The sequence below is a fragment of the Volvox carteri genome (assembly GCF_000143455.1).
Source record: "Volvox carteri f. nagariensis unplaced genomic scaffold VOLCAscaffold_61, whole genome shotgun sequence".
Lineage (NCBI taxonomy): Eukaryota > Viridiplantae > Chlorophyta > Chlorophyceae > Chlamydomonadales > Volvocaceae > Volvox > Volvox carteri.
Genome location: NW_003307604.1, coordinates 496,296 through 514,963, shown reverse-complemented (window position 1 = coordinate 514,963; position 18,668 = coordinate 496,296). Strand labels below are relative to the sequence as shown.

At 53.4% G+C, this 18,668-nt stretch overlaps 4 protein-coding genes across 4 annotated transcripts; 2 read left to right on the top strand and 2 right to left on the bottom strand.

The window, feature by feature from the left end:
• Positions 1-127: 127 nt before the first annotated feature.
• VOLCADRAFT_97513 (uncharacterized protein) lies at positions 128-2,657 on the top strand (the record flags this gene model as incomplete). Its single annotated transcript, XM_002956484.1, has 4 exons — positions 128-215; positions 1,363-2,010; positions 2,047-2,144; positions 2,523-2,657. 4 exons carry the CDS (start codon positions 128-130, stop codon positions 2,655-2,657), a joined length of 969 nt encoding a protein of 322 aa, XP_002956530.1.
• A 2,456-nt stretch (positions 2,658-5,113) lies between these two features.
• On the bottom strand, positions 5,114-6,292 carry VOLCADRAFT_97512 (uncharacterized protein; the record flags this gene model as incomplete). The annotated part of the gene is made up of 2 exons (XM_002956435.1): positions 5,114-5,536; positions 6,179-6,292. The coding sequence occupies 2 exons, from the start codon at positions 6,290-6,292 to the stop codon at positions 5,114-5,116; spliced, it is 537 nt and encodes a 178-aa protein (XP_002956481.1).
• A 758-nt stretch (positions 6,293-7,050) lies between these two features.
• VOLCADRAFT_107275 (uncharacterized protein) lies at positions 7,051-13,000 on the top strand. Its single transcript, XM_002956483.1, has 8 exons — positions 7,051-7,261; positions 7,374-7,415; positions 8,174-8,299; positions 8,694-9,091; positions 9,447-9,566; positions 9,730-10,103; positions 10,490-10,513; positions 12,349-13,000. Exons 1-8 carry the CDS (start codon positions 7,081-7,083, stop codon positions 12,455-12,457), a joined length of 1,374 nt encoding a protein of 457 aa, XP_002956529.1. The 5' UTR covers positions 7,051-7,080; the 3' UTR covers positions 12,458-13,000.
• On the bottom strand, positions 12,949-17,162 carry VOLCADRAFT_97510 (uncharacterized protein; the record flags this gene model as incomplete). The annotated part of the gene is made up of 9 exons (XM_002956434.1): positions 12,949-13,000; positions 13,554-13,671; positions 13,862-13,955; positions 14,072-14,192; positions 15,518-15,715; positions 15,829-15,893; positions 16,237-16,478; positions 16,697-16,747; positions 17,105-17,162. The coding sequence occupies 9 exons, from the start codon at positions 17,160-17,162 to the stop codon at positions 12,949-12,951; spliced, it is 999 nt and encodes a 332-aa protein (XP_002956480.1).
• Between the last annotated feature and the right edge of the window lie 1,506 nt (positions 17,163-18,668).

The window sequence follows — 18,668 nt, the reverse complement described above, 5'->3', positions numbered from 1 at the left end:
TGGCCGCGCCGGCCACGTCCTCGGCAAAAGAGAGCGGTCCACGGCTGAGCAGCATAAATGCTCCGTGGGACCACACGCCGCCGGCGGAGACCTGGCTCTGCCAGAAGCTGAGGTTGCGAACGACATCATGAAGGTCGCGCAGCAGCCTGGTTTCAGGTGGCCGTGGGCGTCAATTTTGGGGAAAACAAGCATTTCAAGCAGTATGCACGGGTGTGGTGCGTAATGTGAGAGGGTTAGCTGGTGCAGAGGTAGATGGGAGTGGTTTGCATGAGCCGACGGCAGGGGACTGCGGGCTGTGATGAGGGGATTCGGAACAAAAGAAGGAAAGAAAGATTATGAGTTGCACAGATTGTTGTGGGGTATTGCGTGCGGCGGGGACTCATCTGTCACGGAACGAAAGACCGGAACTTGCCGATGGACGCCCGGCACAAGGAGATGCCCTTGGAAAAAGTTCTGGACTTTTCGATAAACTTAAGGGGTTTTAGTTCTTACCTATCATGTGCAAGCTGTGCGCATTGGAGTGCACGGAGCCAGGCATCGGCGACACCTCTTTCTTGGTTATCTGCTGCTCTCAATGCAAAAAGTATACCCTGTGCGACGACAGCATCTATGCCTACCACGGGAAGGGTGTTGGGTGTAAACCATAGGGCAGGTCGCAGAAAAAAGCCCGGGTTCATGTTCTGCGGTCTGTACCATTCTGGTATGCCGATGGCCATCAAGCCACGAACATCAAAGTTCATCTCGCAGCTTCATACCAGTTTGGGAACGCACGCGTTTCCTCACTTTCCCATCAACACCGTACGACATTGATGTTGACTGGGACTGCACTTTTTTTACCAGTGCTGCCCATAGCCGCTCATTTGAGGGCAGCAGATATCGCCCGGCGTGCACATCTTACATTCGTCTGCATGTTTGTGTAATACAAGAAGCACTTCCCTTAGGTTCTTCCTTGTAACGGTGCTTTGGCACATGCATTGAATTGTGCAAATCGTCTTCATCGTCGATTCACTGAATATAGCGCGGCAACACCTGAAATTTGAAGAGCTTCAAACTACCGCTTCTGGGCCACCATGTATCAGCGTTCTTGCACGGCGACCCCAGCGTCGGCCAGCGACCGACGGCTGTTGTCCTGCGCAGCTCGTTGCTTATGGCCAAAAAGACACCGAGCGTCTATTGCCATCACGTATAACTCTTCACATCCTTCAGACGGAGCACAGTCACCAAGGGCGAGCGTTATCGTGGCTGCCGGCGCCCATGCCCCAGCCGCAGCTGCTGCTGCTGCTGCCCGCGAGCCACGCGGCGCTCGGCCGCCCTCTCAACTTGCTGATGACCTCTACCAATACGCGACCGCTTCTGCCGCAGCTGGTCGACGACCTGACAACGATGCCTTTCTGGCTGCATGTCTAAGCGATCTTTCGGCGCCACATCGGCTGCGCCGCCTGCGTCCTCGCCAACTTGCGACCCTTCTCCGCTCGCTTGTCCATTTGGGCGCTCATCCTGGGGAGGACTGGCTGACAGATCTCGACATGTGCTGCTACTGCCACCCGGGACCCTTCGATCCGGCGTCGGCTACAGCTGTACTTGCGGCGCTTGCGGCCCTAAGCACCGCCAACAACGCCGCCACCCACACCACCATTTCGCCTTCTACTGATGCCGATAATTCAAACGCAACCCTGAGTGCCAGGTCCTCCAGGGAGCGGCCATCTGATGCCGATGATGACGGCGCCGAGGATGCTTGCGCGGCGTATTGGGGTGAATCTCGGTATCCCGCAGACCTTCAAATGCACCAGCGCAGCGGCCACAGCAAATCGCAGTTGCAGCTGCGCAGCGGCGCTCACCATTACATGGCTACTGCTGCTGCAACAGCCAGCACGAGCCCCAACCGTCGCCTGAGCTCCTCACCGCGCACATCGTCATCGTTTTGGACCTCCACGTCGAAATTCTCCGCCGACACGGCCGCAGCGCGGTCATCCGCTGCTGCTGCCGCTCCTGCTGGCGGCGGCGATGAATGTGAGTGCGACGGCTCGTCTTCGTCCTCGACTGCAGCGGGCCCGCAACTTCGCTTCCCGCAGGCTGTCTATCTTCGGCTAATCCAGGGAGGGGTCTACAACTACACGTACGAGCAACTGGGCACGCTGCTGCAGGTGGGCGAAGAGCGGTAGAATCGTCCCCATCCCCCATGGTTCCGAATGGAGGCATCGATTAATGTGGACTGGACCCATGGGTCGATTTATGTAGCCCTGATCCAGATTTAAAACATCGACTGGCGTGCCGGTTGGTCTGTTGCCTTGTGGATAGTATTGACCCGTGGGTCGGAGTGGGTTCATGGCCTCTCCCAACACCTCCTCCTCTTCCGTGCTCCTGCCCCATCTCCCCAGTTCCCTCCGTCTTCCCCGCATCTTCTCGCCCACATCCCACACCCCGAACCCTCCCATTCATCCTCCTCCCTTTCATCATCATAACTGTGCTGCTCCTTTTTGTCTTCCCTTGTTGTTGATGTTGTCCTCTCGACACACACACAGTCCTTTCGGTCCCTGGGTGTGGCGATCAGCGACGAGGAGGCTCTGATGGTGGGCAGCCGAATGGCGGCGCTGCTGTTGGAGATGGGGCCGGAGCAGCGGCAGAGGGCGCTGGCGGCGGTGCTGGGGGCGGCGTGAGCGGCACCGCATGAGGCGCTGTGTGTTTGTATGTGTTGCAATTGGGGGCCGCCCCGGTTGGGGGAGTCTTCGGTCATCCATTATTGTCGAACAAGAGCACATAGAGATAGGGAGAAAAGGGGGAGAGAGAGAGAGAGCAGGAGAACTGGAGAAAAAAGAGAGGGGGGAATTACGGAACTCAGAGCAAGAGGAGCTTGTTACACCTAGGGTCTGAGGGCGTACGGAAGATGTACGACAGAAGGCGCTTATACTTATTGCATTGATTATGTCTTGTGCGTTTTATATATTGATTGGCAAACGACACACGACGCGTTGTGTTGTGCTTTGTTGCCGAGTCCCCGAGTTGCGTTGAAGTACCAACATCTTGATTTAGAGGTCCCTAGAACGTGGGGAGGGATATTGTTGTAATAAATGCAGGCGGAGGCGAAATGCGCCTCGCAGTGAGAGGAGATGTGGCGAGAGGAAAAGAGTAGAAGACCCTTTCAAGTTCAGTCGTGGTTTGACGGTCTGTCTGTCTGTCTGTCTGTCGAACCCATGGTGGCAGGAGCTGTTGAGGTCCTCTGGTTGGATCCGGTTCCGGTTGAGGCTGGGGTGGCTGGGAGCGGGAGGGGGAAGGGGAGCTGTTCTCCGAAGGACGACGGGGTGTATTTGTGGACAGGTAGACATACGTACATACATAGGTGCGGACGGCTGGACAAATATCGTAGGGGACCTGGGCGACGTGACCGTCTAGCCTCTGGGGTGGGTCCGTGTGGGTCTGATGGGCGAGGGAGGAGTAGAGAAGAAGAATGAGAAGGGGGGAAAGCGGAGAGAATGGAGAGAGAAGTTGAGTGAAAGAGAGGAGAAAAGAGGAGGCGCGGTGCTGTGAGCGAATGTGCGGCGGAACGGTCACCGTGAAGATGTTTTTATATATTTTTATTATTGCTAAGGTGCATTATTGGCGGGGAGGCGGCTTTCGAGGACGGCGAGGAACCTTTCTTCCTTTTCTTTTATCCCGTGTCTAAGCGTACGGCATGTCGCTGGATCTGCATTGCAACAGGCCCTGTGTACGGACTAAAGCAAGGGCAGTACGGGCAATTTCGTACCAAAAAGAAGCTTCGACGAGAGGCGAGCTGTGAGTGAGTGAGTGAAGCTGTGAGTGACTATTAAGGTCAGGTAGAGATCACGTAGATGGGTGATGAGAGTGGTAGGTGCGCCGGAGGAGAAGTACAGTTTGTGACGACAAAGCGTGTGGCGAATGTACGATTTCGGTTACATGACAAAGGGACTGTGTGACGAGCTACGAGGTATGCATGCAGCGAGGAAGAGGGAGTGAGGGAGGCGAAAGCGCTGCGTCTTGGTGTACATTAATTCAGCCGGAGAAGGTCCTTTCGGGCCCCCGGGGCGGGTGCCTTAGGGTGTTGATTGTGTATATATGTACGTACATATGTACGTATATCTATACGTAAGTATGTACTACATATATGTATATATATACGTGCATATATACGTATGTATGTGTGCGCGTATGCATAGATGTATGCATGTGTGCGGGAGCTTGGTTTCGCAAAAGCTGCCAGGATGCTGTACAGCAGGGCATCCGTGTACTATTTAAAGTAAACTGAGAGTTTTGTGTTTTATTGAGCTGGAGTGCTGAGAGATGTTTGCTGTCCAGAGACGCGTTGAGGTGATGTGAGAGGAGGGCACGGCTCGCAAAAAATATGCTCGTCGCAATCGAAATATTTCCTCGGGACGTTTTTCCCAAATGCCGAAAAATATGGCAGAGTACGTTTTTCGCACTACGGATGTGAGGTCTCAAGCGCTTGTTGTGCAATATTTTTTGTTGGGCCAGAGGACGCAAAAATCTAAGTTGCGCAAAAATCTTTGAAACGCGGCGAGACCTTAGAAAGGGCACAGACCAACCCCTCTCTCCCCTCCTATTGTCCCCTCACGTCCCTGTCCAGGCTCCCCATGCCTTGCACTGCCCTGCATTGCCATAATCAGCGCATCAGCCCAAAAGCTCTTTCCAAATTTCTCCCATTTTCTTTCATGTGGTACTCGTTGTCGAGTTGAATGTGTCTTGTTACAATTGCCAGGTTGTAAAGTGCTGTGCCGGTTGAACGTGCATGTAGCACATGATTGCATGACAGGGCACCAAGGTGGTACAGGACCTTCCTGAAATGGTCGGGTTGCCGGTTTTCCCCTTCCCATGCCCGTCGGGCCCACCCGATAGCGTTTTTGCATATCTTTCAATTTCTGTCGGGTGCCCCGATAGCCCATCCCAAAACCTGTCGGGTGACGCAAGAACGTAATTTCGCTGTGTGCCGCTTGAAATTACATTTATTCGTATTTTATATGCGCAGTTTCCAGTTCTCAGTTTGCAGTTCACAGTTCTGATATGCACGAACAAACACACACACACACACACACACACACACGCAGCAACACATGCACGCCTGCACGTCTGCCTGTGAGCATCACAACCCGAGCTCTTCAAGGAGACCCTTAGACACCGTAGGACTGGAGAGGAACATCTCCTCGTCCTCCTCTTCGTCCCCCTCATCGGCAACCTCACTGCCAGACTCACTGGACAGTTCTGGATCCCCATCACTCATAAATGCCTCGCTGGCCTCCTCTTCGTCATCTTCCCCCTCATCAGCAGGCTCCTCATCGCTCTCAACATCACTATCCAAACATGGCACTGTAGTGCATGAAACCCCCATAAGGGTTTTTAGGGTGGAGGGCTCAGTGCCGGACGCGTAAACATCAGATGCATCGCTGAAATCCATGACCTCAAAAGGCTGAGCAAGTAGCCGCACTCGCATCAAGGAGTCAATGGTAACCACACGCAAGCGGTTCCGGAGACGATCCTTGATGATGCGGTGAAAGGAAAAGCCGCGCTCCACACAGGCCGTTTACAGCGGCACGTGCGAGTGAAGGTGTGGTGGAGTGGAAAAGGGGAGGGGAGATGGGGAAACGGCCATGTGCCCGAGTCTCTCGAAAACACAGAAAGTGGCTATGTACACACGATGGCTGCGCCGTAAGTGGAACTCGTCGGATTAATATCATGTCGCCCCCTAAGACGGCTCCCTGATGGCTTTCGCAGGAAAGGCCGCACATCCCCGGCGCATCAATTCTGCAGGTCCCTCGCCGCTGTTCCAACCTTCCTGTACCCTGTTTTCCGTCTAGAGGTCCACACTAATGCTGTTTACAGATAAAAGGACGTTATTGCGTAGATGTGCGTAGTATATTCGGTGGCTATGGCTTCACTGCGCCTCTCTATGCTCTAACAGCAGTGGCTTCGTGCGCTCGGACATGCCGATAAGCGTTTATAGTCACAGGCTAGCTATGAGACTGCATTCATGTATCATCGAACTGATGGTAATCACTAGTCTTAGAGACTGTAAGACACCGCTAGAGTAACAACATGAGTCAATGCGGATGCTCATCACAAGTGTGTCACTCTGAGAATCGATGCTGACAGACACGCAGAAGGGCTTTAAGACTAGCCGGGTTCAAGATCCGAAACGTTTGCAACGCACACTCGTCAGCCTGTCGGCCAATCCCAGGTCATAGGTTCTGTATGACTGTCTGTCAATCTCCGGGTTCTTGGCGGAGTCTATCTGTCCCAGCCAATCCAATGTCTCTCGACACATCTAGTCTCTCGGAGTACGGATCACCCGCGGACCTAACACCTATGGGGCCTCTGTTTGGACTTTTCCTATATAAATAAACACCGGGGTCCTGGTGAAGCAGCTGACCGCGTACTAAAGTATATAGATGCGGAAGATGCCGAAGTATGTCGGTGAAACATGATGTGGCAGGAGTGGAGAGAATAGTGCAGCGGTATATTGTGAGTGTAGTTGAAGGGTTACAAGGCGTTCACCCAACATCGCAACGCACGGACGAGCAGTACCGTAGTGACAGGAAATGTTCGTGATTTTAATTTCGTGACGGCATCACGAAATTATGTCACATATAAATTACAAGCTGTTCCAGGCGATGGTCGTCACGAATATATGTGTGCTCCGAAGCCAAATCGTATAATGCCTTCAACACAGTAATTACTCGTCGAATTCCACTTTTCTGGCCATATATACATCCATAGTATCTGAACGGACATGGATCCGAGGGCCAAGCGGCCTAAGCAACAAAGCCTCCTTCAATGGGGACTCTTCACACTTGCTCGCGGCGCCCCATCTACGGATAGAGCTGGTTTTGCCGCTCCTAAATAGCCGTGCATGCATTGGCCAGCTTTTGCGTCAATCGGCGTTCTGAGTCGGACCCATTAACGAATATTGCAGGCACCGTTGCTTCGGTTGCGTTGGCTTCTCACGAATTTAACAGTTTCACCAATAATTTCGGGTGTAACTTTGAGGGTGTCTCGAACAAGAAAATCATAAACCTTTCCTGTCACTACGGTAGTCAGCAGAAAGAAGGCCGAATGGTCAGCAGAAAGGAGGCGGCTGCGGCTTTCACCGCTGCCGCGAAGGCGCTGGACGTGCGCGGGAAGGAGCTCGGCGACTTGTGCTTCGCCCTGTCCAAACTATCGGGGGAGGAGCTCGAGGTGTTTCCGATAGACGGTGACAACGAGGCAATTGTTGAGTTCATGAGGTCCGTGAAAGGTAAGAGTGGTGCGGGTTCAAATCTGGAAAGGAGTTCACTCACACGCACCCAGCAACCCCGCACCAAGATCTCATCTCGACGTGTCCCCTCAATTGCTCTCATGTTGTGCAGCCTCGGCGGCTGGCCTCGGCATGGGGAGCGCGGCTGGAGCTGGTGAGTTGGTTGTGCTAGCCCAGGCTTGACCTGACCTAAGACTCCGGCTCTAGTGCTCCGCGGCGGCGGGGAAACGACGAGGCACAGAAAATTGACGAGAGAACGCACATATACGGGTACTCCAAACTTAAACCCATAATAAAGGACAATTAGTACGATTATTACGATACCGACCCGTGGGTGGGTGGGTGGGTGGAAACTAGAGGACACTGTCCCAGCAGCGGGACACACCTCAAGACAACGGCAGTTAAAGAACCAATGCGCCTGTGGGACCCAAGTAGGAGCTCGGCGTCCCCTGCCGTACTGTGGTCCGGCACATGCATGCATGCATGCGCCCTACTTCCACGCACCACGGCAGTTCCTTCGCAATAGCTTGCCTATCTCTACACTCATACTTCGCTTCAAGAAGTCGAAGCTTGAGAGCGGACGAGTTTTTGCGCTATGTTACATATGCAATATTTATGTGGGGGCTGAGGTTAGACATGCACATGATGGGGTGTTGGGAGTGTCGGGTCACATGCTGTGAGTGTGGGGCCTCCATTATTGTGCGGCAGGACTCCCAGGCACCTAGGGATTGTTGTGAAATACGTCGTCGTTGAAATAAACTGCTGCTGTCCGCGAGTATTTCCCCGCGGACCCCACCCCAGTTTTTATCACGCAAGGTTTGTGTGGAACTGTTAAATGGGCGGTGGTGCACAGTGAGGTTGGGTGTGCACGCTGTCCCTCCCCGTCCACCAGCCTGCATCGTGCACGTGCAGCGCTGATTCAACCTACGCATATGCCTTTTGTTCGTATCTTCACCATGTTTGCATCTGTGGTTCGGTCGCTTTCAGGTGATGCAGACGCGGCGGCTGGCTTGGGCGTAGGGAGCGCACCAAGGGACGGTGAGTTTGTATGGCCTTGGGCCTAGGCGCCGCACCTTAGCACCAGCCTTAGCATTCCATGGGTGGGCTATCGCGAAGAGCACGGCACAGTATGCTGGCCGTCACGGGGATCCACCTCGGCCGCTGAAGGGCACAGCTGCACCGTGACTAGGCTGAAAGCGCATTGGGGTACTGTAGTGTTTGTCCGCAATCTTGAACTGCTATCTTGATGTATCCTTTCTGCTTACCCACTGGCTCATTAGTACGTCATTATAGGGACGGCCCTTCTACACGCTCTTCCTTGGGGCTTCTAGTAAGCGGTATTGCCATACCTTCAGATCTGTAAATGGTGTGAACGCGCATAGATTGTACGCCAATTACTAACATGTGTTCGCTCCGGAATAAACATATGCAGTTGTTCTCGAGCGGCTGGAAAAGCTTGAGGAAACGCTTGGGGAGAAGATCCGGGAGGAAAATCTCCAGCTTGAGGAAAAGCTCAAGCTGGAGCTTGGGGAGAAGATCCGGGAGGAAAATCTCCAGCTGGAAAAGCTCAAGCTGAAGCTTGGGGAGGAGCTTGGGGAGATCCAGGAGGAAATCAGGGACCAGAGCCAGTTCGTGCGAGTCCTGATGCAGGGCGACATCACAGCGACATCCAGCAAGGACAGCACGCCCTACCGCGAGAATGCCTTCAGGTACTACGGCTACAGCGCCAGCCCCAAGACCGTGAAGTGCATGGTGACCGGAAAGGACATGCCAGCCGCCAGTATCAAGGCGGGGCATATCTTCCGTCAGGGCTGGAACCGGGGTTACCTGGTAAGTCTGGATGGCTGCGGTGTAGAGTTGCATACTATTTTATTAATTGTGCCCGGAGTGGGCCAACACATGAGCATGCTACCAACAAGACTGGGTCTCTTCCACCCGGCCGTGTCCTTGGGCTGCTCCGCATCCACTCAATAGTTGCTAACTGAATCCCCTTACCCCTGCCGCGTTTCAGAGCTTTTATCCTCTTGCTGTCGCACGTATGGGTCCGGGTGACGGTTGTTATCAATCTTGAGCCAGTCCTTTCCTCAACAGTCTATGTGATTAGAGCTGCTCACACACGCGCACACGCACACACACACACATACACCAAAACATGAGATCCTCCACTTACTCCTACGCTGTGCAGCCGCTGCTGGGCGTCACCTCCGTGCACGACCCGCGCAACATCATCCTGGTCCGCACGGAAGTGGAGACCGCTTTCGACCGGTTTGAAGTGGCCATCATTCCCCAGAACGAGGGTTATCAGGTGAGCAAGAATGCTGGTTCCGGGGCAGGTGAGGGGTGGGTAGTCAATGCGCCGAATTGCAGCTGAGTCCCACCAGAAATGTGGAGCTGTCATTGAGTTGGGAGAGAGTGTGATGCCCCCGGATCAACCCCTTCAAATTAATGGCTTCTCATCATTCTCTCAGGGGAGCGCACTCGGATGGCGTGGAGAAATTGTGTCTTTATGGCTTGCAAAAGGGCCATATTCCGCACTTGAAAAGTTGTCCGATCCCTTGATAATGCAGATATACGTGCTGAAAAAGTCGTTGCTGGATAACCCGCGGGAAAAGTACATTGGAACGGGCGACGCCGCCAAGTTGGATACCCTACAGTGGGAGGACGTGCACAAAAAGTACCTGCACGTGGCGGGCGACAACCTGCCCGCCCGCCGCCTCCTGGCATTTCACGCACACCACGCAGTCAAGTACGCTGTGAGCGCCGGCTGGCAGGAGCCTGGCGAGGTCATAGTGTCGCAGGCGGGCTGGGCCTCGCCTGGGTATGACCGCGATTTGATGCGCAAGTATCTGGAAGGAGCTGTGACATCAGCAGGCCTGCTGACAGCAGCCAGCGAGGACAACCAGTCGTAGTAGGTAGCAGCAAGGTAAGAGGTAGTAGTCGCGGGAGGCAGGAGGACTCGTTATGAAGCTAGGGGCGTGCATTGTGTCGTCACCCCGGAGCTTTTGGCGAATGGACATGTGAGCACGCTGGCCGTCGCGGGATCCACCTATCGTATGTGATTGAGCTACCTTGAAGAGCACGCGAACACTCCTGCCGCTGTGGGATCCACCTGTGACCCTGTACACGCAGCAGCTGTGCGGGACAATCCAACGCACATTGGGGTAGTCGTTTGCCTGCGACCTTGACACTGCATTCGCACTGGGATCCGTTGTGCCTCCCCTGCTGCAGGCTCGCTGCTGCAGGCTGCTGCTGGTGAGCATGGTGAGGATTGGCGCGCAGTTTAAGGGGACAGGCCGCAGAGCGGGGCCATCGTGCACCAGGCCGGTTGGGTAGTTCGTGACGCAGAGCAGTGTCGCTCAGTGGGATGAGGGGCCACTATCACCGTGCTAGGATCAAGTATTGTTGTGCTGTGGTCGACTGGGTGTTGCATAGCATGCATGGAGCTTTAGTATGCACCCAGCGGTTCGATCTCAATTGGAGGTATCGCAAGAACCAGCGGTCCATCCAGTTGGGCGCAGCAGATAGTAGTAGTGCCGCCAGAGAAGGAACCAACGTACGCCTGTAGTGCCTGCGCCTGCACCTCGTGACAGTGGCAGTGCGCAACATGGTGGAGAACGAGCAAGAGTCCAGGAGGGTCATGTGCATGGGCTGGGGCTGGGAAGGCAATACTTGGCAGTGAACCGGCGAGGCGAGTGGGTGCTGCCGTTGAAGAGGAGAGGCTGAGAAGGCGCGTGGGCGCCTGGCAGTGGTTTACGGCAAGCACTACCACGCGGTCATGTGTGGTAGTTAATAATGATGGTGATGGTTCCCCCGCTGGGCTGCTGAGCCTTGCAGGGAGTGCTAGTTGCGCCAGTACGTGTGGGCTGCGAGCTTAATGCAGCGACAAGGCTGAGGGGGATACTGGGCCGTATGGCAAGCTTGCTTGTAACTTGCCGTGCGTGGTGGTGGGGCTGGGCAACATATTGAGCCCAACAATCGTAGAGAAGTGAGTGAAGTGATGGTGAGCTCACTTCGTTGATGTGTCGCCGTTGATTACTGTTGTCCTTTTTTTCGCTGTCCTACTGCTTCAAACATCCGTGTCACTCTTATCATTTTTGTGTTTGTTATGCTGTTCTGCCGCATTCTATTCGCATCACCTATGCACACCTCGTCTTGAAGTCACACCAATGCGGATGGGTTGTGTGCTACGGTGAAGAAGAACTGCTGGGCTCGTCATGAAGCTTCAGCGCAATGGCGTCCGTCCGTTTACATGCACGTATGGCCCTTCAGTTGCCCCAGAAAGCGGCACGGCAATTCAGTACTGCTGTAGCTATTACCATGACTTGGAAGTAGAGCCTCGTTTAAATACACGCCATTCTAAGCAGTTGGCATTCGGCAAGAGAGGCAGAAGCTGCGGTTTCTTCTAATGCATTTTCTGTAGACGCGTGGAAACACACATCTCTTTCGTACCAAACACATGGCCACGTCACCACCAGAATGTAACACACAGTAACAAGTTGCAAGTTACAAGTTCCGCACACAGGTGCAGATGTGTCCGTAAAAGCCGCCTCAGCACGACGTGCCTGGCTTTCAACGGGAGCGACTGGATTCTTGGCCATGCGCGTGAGCACTGGGCGGCGCCGCAATTTTATGAATAATACAACAATAATATATATTGTACATTAAGACCCTGAATCCAGTCCGCCGAACGAAAACATTATAGCCTGCTGCTCAGGGAAAGTGAAAGGAACTGGCTCCAGTTGGCGTCTGGAGGAAGCATTAGTTCCTAATTTGCCCGTTCTGCAGAGCACGGCATGCAGCCAAAGAGGGAGAGCTTCGAAAAAAACGAAATTCGGGAGCTTCAAAAAACGCGTCGACATGGTTTGCAAGTTTTCGACAGCTCTTATGCTGTTGTTATAGTTCATCCGAAGAGCACAACACCTGCTGTCACGACTTGCATTGCGGATTTAGCAGTAAGGACTGCGGACTGCGGATAGAGGTTAGCGGAGAGATAATAACGGTCAGAAGTTAATGTACCAATACGCAGCGGCAGCAGCAGCACCACCACCAACATGACTACCACCGCCATCATCACCACGTGTTTGCAGGAGCAGCATCACCAACATCACCAGCATGACCTTGGCCCTCGCTGCCCATCATAGATCGCAACATTGCTGCTGCTTCGACGGCCTTTTGCTTCAAAAAGGTGAACTGTAATAAAACACGCCAGCTACTTGTTAAAGATGCGGCACAACAGCAAACAGACTAACAAACCGAGAAAACCCCGCTCGCCCCCTCCGGGAGGATTTAATTACAGCGATTTTTCAGACATCCTATTTCTCCAAGATGCTTCAACGCGGTTCATCCAGGTGATGATGATGATGATGATAATGATGAAATTTTAACATTTCCTGCTAGATCGACAGCAGGTTATGATCTATTTAAAAGGTATGGAGATTGGATCAGCCTTAGCAGCTAGGTAAGCTCGGGGAGGCAATCCGCGGCGATATCCAACAGGCTCGACGGGACACCAGACACTGCTGCGAGCTAGGGACAGCTTTGGACCGCAGCTGGTGGATATGCCTCGTGCCGTTGCACACCTACCGCGGCCTGGTGGCACGTGTTTGATCATTATTATTATTATTAATCGCGAGCCCACAATTCCAGCAAAAGTGAAAGATCTGTCCTTACGTACGGTATTTACTTCTTCAGCTGTGGAAGGCAGTGCCCGCGGTTATGTCCGCGTTCAGGAGGTCGTCCCTGCAGAGGTAAGAGAGTCGTCGCAAACAGTTAAGGTAAAGGCACAGATAAAATTACACAGCTCTGTATGTATCTATGTGTGTATGTAAGTATGTATATTCACTGTGGCGGCAACTTGACCATGTTGCGGGGCGGGGTCGGGTATATTATTGGCCAAACAGGCTGAGTGTCCAAAACAGGCAAGCAGATAGATGAAGACGGCAGGCGACGGTGGAAATGTCTCTGGACAGGTCCGGACAGGAGGAGACCTGCCCTCTTGTCCGGGAGGGCAGGTAACAAAACCGCCAGCAGCACAATCAGATAGTAATGAACTCGGGTGTGCCATCGCAGGGGAAGGCAATAGTAATAAAGTAATAATAAAATAATAATCATAAATTAATAATAATAAATAGTAGTAGTAATAATAAGGGTAAGAAGAAGGAATGGAGAAACGTTAGAGAAAGGCTTTGGTGCTCGATGGTGGTGTGTATGTACGAAACAAAACAAGTTTCCAAGTACGTATAGGGCAAATATGAAGTTTTACAGTGCTAAAAGACCGGAACCGGTTCCTTACCAGAATTGACACTTGGCATCCAGCAGCAGGTCAGCCGCCTCAAACACCCGCGGTCCAGCCGTGTCTATGTTCATGACGGGTTCGAGGTGGCGGTCCAGGGCTTCCAGCTTGGGGTGTTCTTGAGCAGGCGGGAGGTGAGGGAGCTGGTGCGCGGCGGCAGGGGAGAACCAGAGGCGGCCACGGCGTTGATGATACCTGTGTACGACAAATGTACGGCAAAGGTCCGGCAGGGGTGCACGTGGCAATTTACATGTATGTGTGTATATGCTTATAAATGGATAAATGTCGCGCATCAGCACTTCGCTTACCCGACAAGTACGACACAAGCTGCGTCTCGTTAGGTGTGAAGGGACACTGGTTGAACGGATAACGGTACGGCGCTAGGAAGGTGAAAGGAATGTCCTGCACGTGCATGCACATGAAATGTAAGAATATGAGAGCTCATACCACCTCAAACGCACGAAGTGATACACTGAGAGCAGAGCCTGGAATTAATTGGCCCCAAACCCCGAACTTACATAAGAGTTTAACGCATCCATGAAGTTGGTGAACTCCTCGCCAAAGAACAAGCCAGTAGTCACTGAGGTTTCACGGCATGTACGGCATGACGTAAGAGAGCGGGCCCCCCGGGCATGTAAGCTGAGGCGGTGTCACATCACCGCAGCCGGGCATACATACATATGCATTTATACACGCATGCACCCTCCATATCGTAAGGTCCGGACGAATAGGCAATCTGCCGTACGTAGAGTACGTACGTACGGCGTCCTACTATGTGGCCGTACATAACATGCACACACAGGCATCCTGTTCGCTATCCATTACACCCCTCCCCCTCCCCCCCCTCCCCCCCCTCCCCCCCTCATTACTTTTAAAAAAACATTTTATCAATGAGGGCGTGTAGTTCACTGAACGAAAGAGTACGGCACCCAATGTAACCGTAAACGGTTAACCGTTAAGTTTCCGTACATACCCGTTCGTTGAAGGATGGCGAAATGGGGATCAGGCTGTTCACAACGGTGAAAAAGCCCTCCACATCAATGGGGTCCAAGCCGCGGGTTTGACCAAGAACCTCCAAAGCTCCCTCGTTGGCGTTGACTCCAAGTAACACTGGAACCTTGGTGGCGTTGCCTAATTAAGAAGAGCCCACATGATTCGAATTACGTTCGCTAGATGAAGGTTTTTAGTACTGTGAACTAGAACAAAAGACCTCAGCCCCACTCTGCCGTACATGTGCATAACTCAGCTTAACTCTCATGTACACATACAGACATACATACAGATACACCCACATATGCGCAGATGTAGACCTACACACGTCACGCCGTGGACGCTGAACTGGGAGTCCTGGGTCCAGACGAGGAGTCCTTTCCCTTCTCTTCCGGACACACATCCAGGCTTTGGCATATTCTGTTCTAGCTTCTAGACAGCTAGCCGTACATGTGCCATGCCGTACTTAGTAGTTGTACAGCAAGGGATTCCGTGGTACTCCGTATGTATCGACTGCCTGTCACTCAATGCACGATAATCAAAACGATTCTTGAAAATGTTTCTAGACCGGCGAGATGTCTATCCTCTAGCTAGAAGCCCAGCTGCTTCTTGCCCTAGCCATCGCCCATCCCCATCCCCCACTTTTTCATTGGGACTTTGAGATGAATCGGATGGCGGTTTGACGCACATACATACGCACACAGATACATATTCTCGGCAGACCAGCACCCGCACAAACAGTCTCGCGACCATGCGACTCACCTCTTTGCGACATCTCCCCCCGGCATCTCGCCTCTCAATACCCCTAAGTACATACTTGCAGCAAGATGTGAAACTCAACACATACCCCCTCCAACCCTTTAAACCCCCCTCCCCCGGCCGTGCCCCAAACACCCATCCAGCTTTCCCCCCCGGGCCCCCCCGTGCACAAAACACACAATGCGATACACGCTTCAAAAGCGCTCCGTACATACCTGTACGGCGTCCGTTCGGGGTTCTTGGGATGCCCAATCGGGTAGTTGGCCATGCCGCACACGGGCGAGTGTACGAAGACTACGGCAGGGCGGTTAGGGAGCTCGAGCACTCGACGAACCAACCGCTCGGCGTTCTTGACGATGGGGTTGTCGGCCAACTTGGCTTCCTCAGCCATGCGTCGCAGGCTGTGCGTGTCACTGCGCATAGGCCGAGTACAGGTTGGGTTGATTCAAGCAGGGAAGTTCATCACAGCTTTTTGGCTATGAATTTAATAGAAAAGGGTCGTTAAGGTTTATGGGCATTTCTTAACGGGGCATTTCGCCGCTCCAGCAGCAGCTTCAGCAAGTCAGATTCCACGGACTGGTCCTCTTTGCTCTGAGGGGCGGGGCCACGAGAGGGTGGGTAGATGTGTAGACCCATCAAACCCACAATAAAATGTAAGGCGGCTCCATTTGAGGACATGGCAACATGAAAGGACATGTTTTGTGAGGGAGGATTAGCCAGTGAATAAAGCCAAACAGCATTAGCAGTAGTAGCAGTAGTAGCAGCAGAAATTGATTAGTAGTCAACTGCAGCACACATCGATAGCTGGGACAGACAGAAGCGCCACCGCTCCGCACACCAGCCGCCACATCCAAGGTGACCGCCACCGCGACTGTTGACCTCCCGGCCCCACCTCCTTCCCCTGAACGCGCACTCGCCGTCTGTCCCCCCTTACCTGCCCCATAAGCCACCCTCTGGCCTGCTTCGTTTTTCCGGCCTCCGAGTGCTTCACCAGCAGCCGCAGCACCTCCCACAGCAACTGCCTCTGAGCGGCTGAAGCTGCTGCCGCCGCAGCTGTGGGGGCCCCCGAGTCACCCACGTTGGTCTGCTGCTCCCAGGGCGTGTCGTTGGCGCCACACGCTGCTGCGTGGTCACTCAGCCACTTCAGCACCTGCACCACGACATGTCGGGTGAAAGCTTGGACGTGCGGATGCGGTTCGGGTGGGGTAGGTGGGGTAGGTGAGAAGTGTAACACTAGGCGAGGACTGGCGGACTGGACGCGCATAAGCGCATAAACAAATAAGCAGCAATTTTCAAGGCAGTTTTCGCGGAATCTTGTCAAGGTTGGATTCGTGGCATTTTCGAAATCTAACTTAAATTTCCCCAGACTCATGTGTAAGGACACAGCCACGCACCTTGTCCTTGCTTGTCGATCACGGCTCCAGCACGGGCGTAGAAGCGGCAGCCTGCGCGAGGTCGGCAGGACCAGCAACGTCGGTGGCCCAGGGCAGTGTAACCATTCACACCGTCCGCATCACCACCACTGACAACAACAACGACAAAGAGAACAAGAACAAGAACAAGAAGGAGCGTCTTGCGAGCACCTTGACGTCATACACACGTGCTTTCTTCCTCAATGCTCATTTCAATACCCCTTTGCCAGTTTAGTGAGGTCGGGGGAAGCGGCGGCGGTTCGAGTGGGGTTCGAGGTGGAGGGGCGGAAGGGTGCGGTGATGGTGAGGGGGCCGGGGGGGGGTGGTCCAGTAGTGCGAAGGGTTTCGCGCGCCGTCCGGCGTAGTCTGCGGCGTCTCCGGACTGCGAACGGGAGGGCTCGCGCTGGCTGAGGTCGGTGGACGCGGAAACCGAAGGGACGAGGGCCATAGTAACGAAGACGAAGACGATGCCGAAGAAGAGGATGAGGTAACGACGACGTAACGAGGACTATGGACTATAATGAAACTCTGAGTAGAGCGACTTGAGCCGATAATTGCATAACAGAAGCGCAATTAAGTCGACATAACAAACTAAATAACAATATCGTCTCATATAGCAACATAGATGCTCATTTATCGTACATTGAGGCGCGCTCATCCTGGCGTAGCGCGCATACTGATTAACAACTAACTTGCAACGCAAGTAAGCGCTTCACAACACATACCGCAATTGATTTATGCCCAGTGCCCTTGACGCTTGTTTGCTCTTCTCCTTCTTTCCAACTTTGGATATCAATGTGAATCAACGTATTGCATGCCCACTATCTGAGGGCAGCTTTGAATCATGGCATCAAAGATGGCCGTGGCACAGGCCATTCGCGCAGAGACCACCGGAGACGAGCTAATGGACTTGCTTGTTTTCGTGGCGCGCATGCCCGAGACCCAGCTGTCTGTTCTTCAGGAAGCTGATACCAGCAAGTTCATCGTGGACTTCGTGCGCCAGCTAAAGGCCGCCGGTGCGTTTCCCGAGGGCCTTTGCTTAAGCGTTGCGGTTATTGCTCAGTCCTGCCGTGTTGCGTTACAGTAGCTAAGCCACCAACCGCAAGCACAACTCAGTAGCAAAACAAAACAAAGAACAAAAAAAGGAAAGTTTTACGCAAGAAAAAAACGGGTGTTTATGAGAGAGAACAGCGTCAATTTGACTCTGAAACACAATTGCCTGTTACCGCCGAGAAAGTTAGGTAGATAGGTGCTCATGCCGGGAGCGAAACATTTCAAAAATTGCCTTTGCAAGACCACGCTGATCATCCACTTGCATGATATCACGGATGTTCGCATTGACGGGCACACCGAGGTCCCAGAGCTTCTGACGTGCAGACATAATCGCCGGACATTCTACCAAGAAGTGTTTCTCATCCTCAATAGCACCATTGCTACGACACACAGCGCACACGCGGTGCTCCCTAGCCCTGTTGCTCTCACTGTTAACCGCCAAGTCGGAGACACACAAACGAAAACGGATTAGGGCACGATGATGCGCCGGGGGGATATAACCCGCGTACGGCTTCGGTGGCCCCATCCAGTGCTTATGACGGCCCATCTTCACGCCGGGCTTCCTACCGTCCGTAACGAAAACTCTAGGGTCCACAGCTAGCCTATCATTTGCCCAGTCGTCGTTGACACGTGTCCTAAGGGTGTCCATCAGCGCTTCGACATCAAGCTTGCAAGCTGTTGTGAAGAAGCATATGTTTCCTCTGTATTCCATCTATGTGTGCATTTTGCCGAGCTAATTCTGATCTCAAATACATGCAGGGGAGGACATGTCAGAGGCATATTTCCAACAGCTGCTACAACCAATTTGGACGTGCCCCCACGCCTGGAAGCACTCTATGAATTCCTCGGCACACCGCCGGTTGCTCAAATCCCAGTGACAGCTGAAGCGCTGTCCGTCCTG

Bases quoted from the DNA above. Each gene is read 5' to 3' on its own strand.
- VOLCADRAFT_107275 (XM_002956483.1), top strand. From the start codon at position 7,081: ATGGTCAGCAGAAAGGAGGCGGCTGCGGCTTTCACCGCTGCCGCGAAG. The intron at 8,300-8,693 runs GTGAGTTTGTAT...AAACATATGCAG, and splicing joins AGGGAGCGCACCAAGGGACG to TTGTTCTCGAGCGGCTGGAA. The intron at 10,514-12,348 runs GTGAGCATGGTG...ACGTGTTTGCAG, and splicing joins GCTGCTGCAGGCTGCTGCTG to GAGCAGCATCACCAACATCA.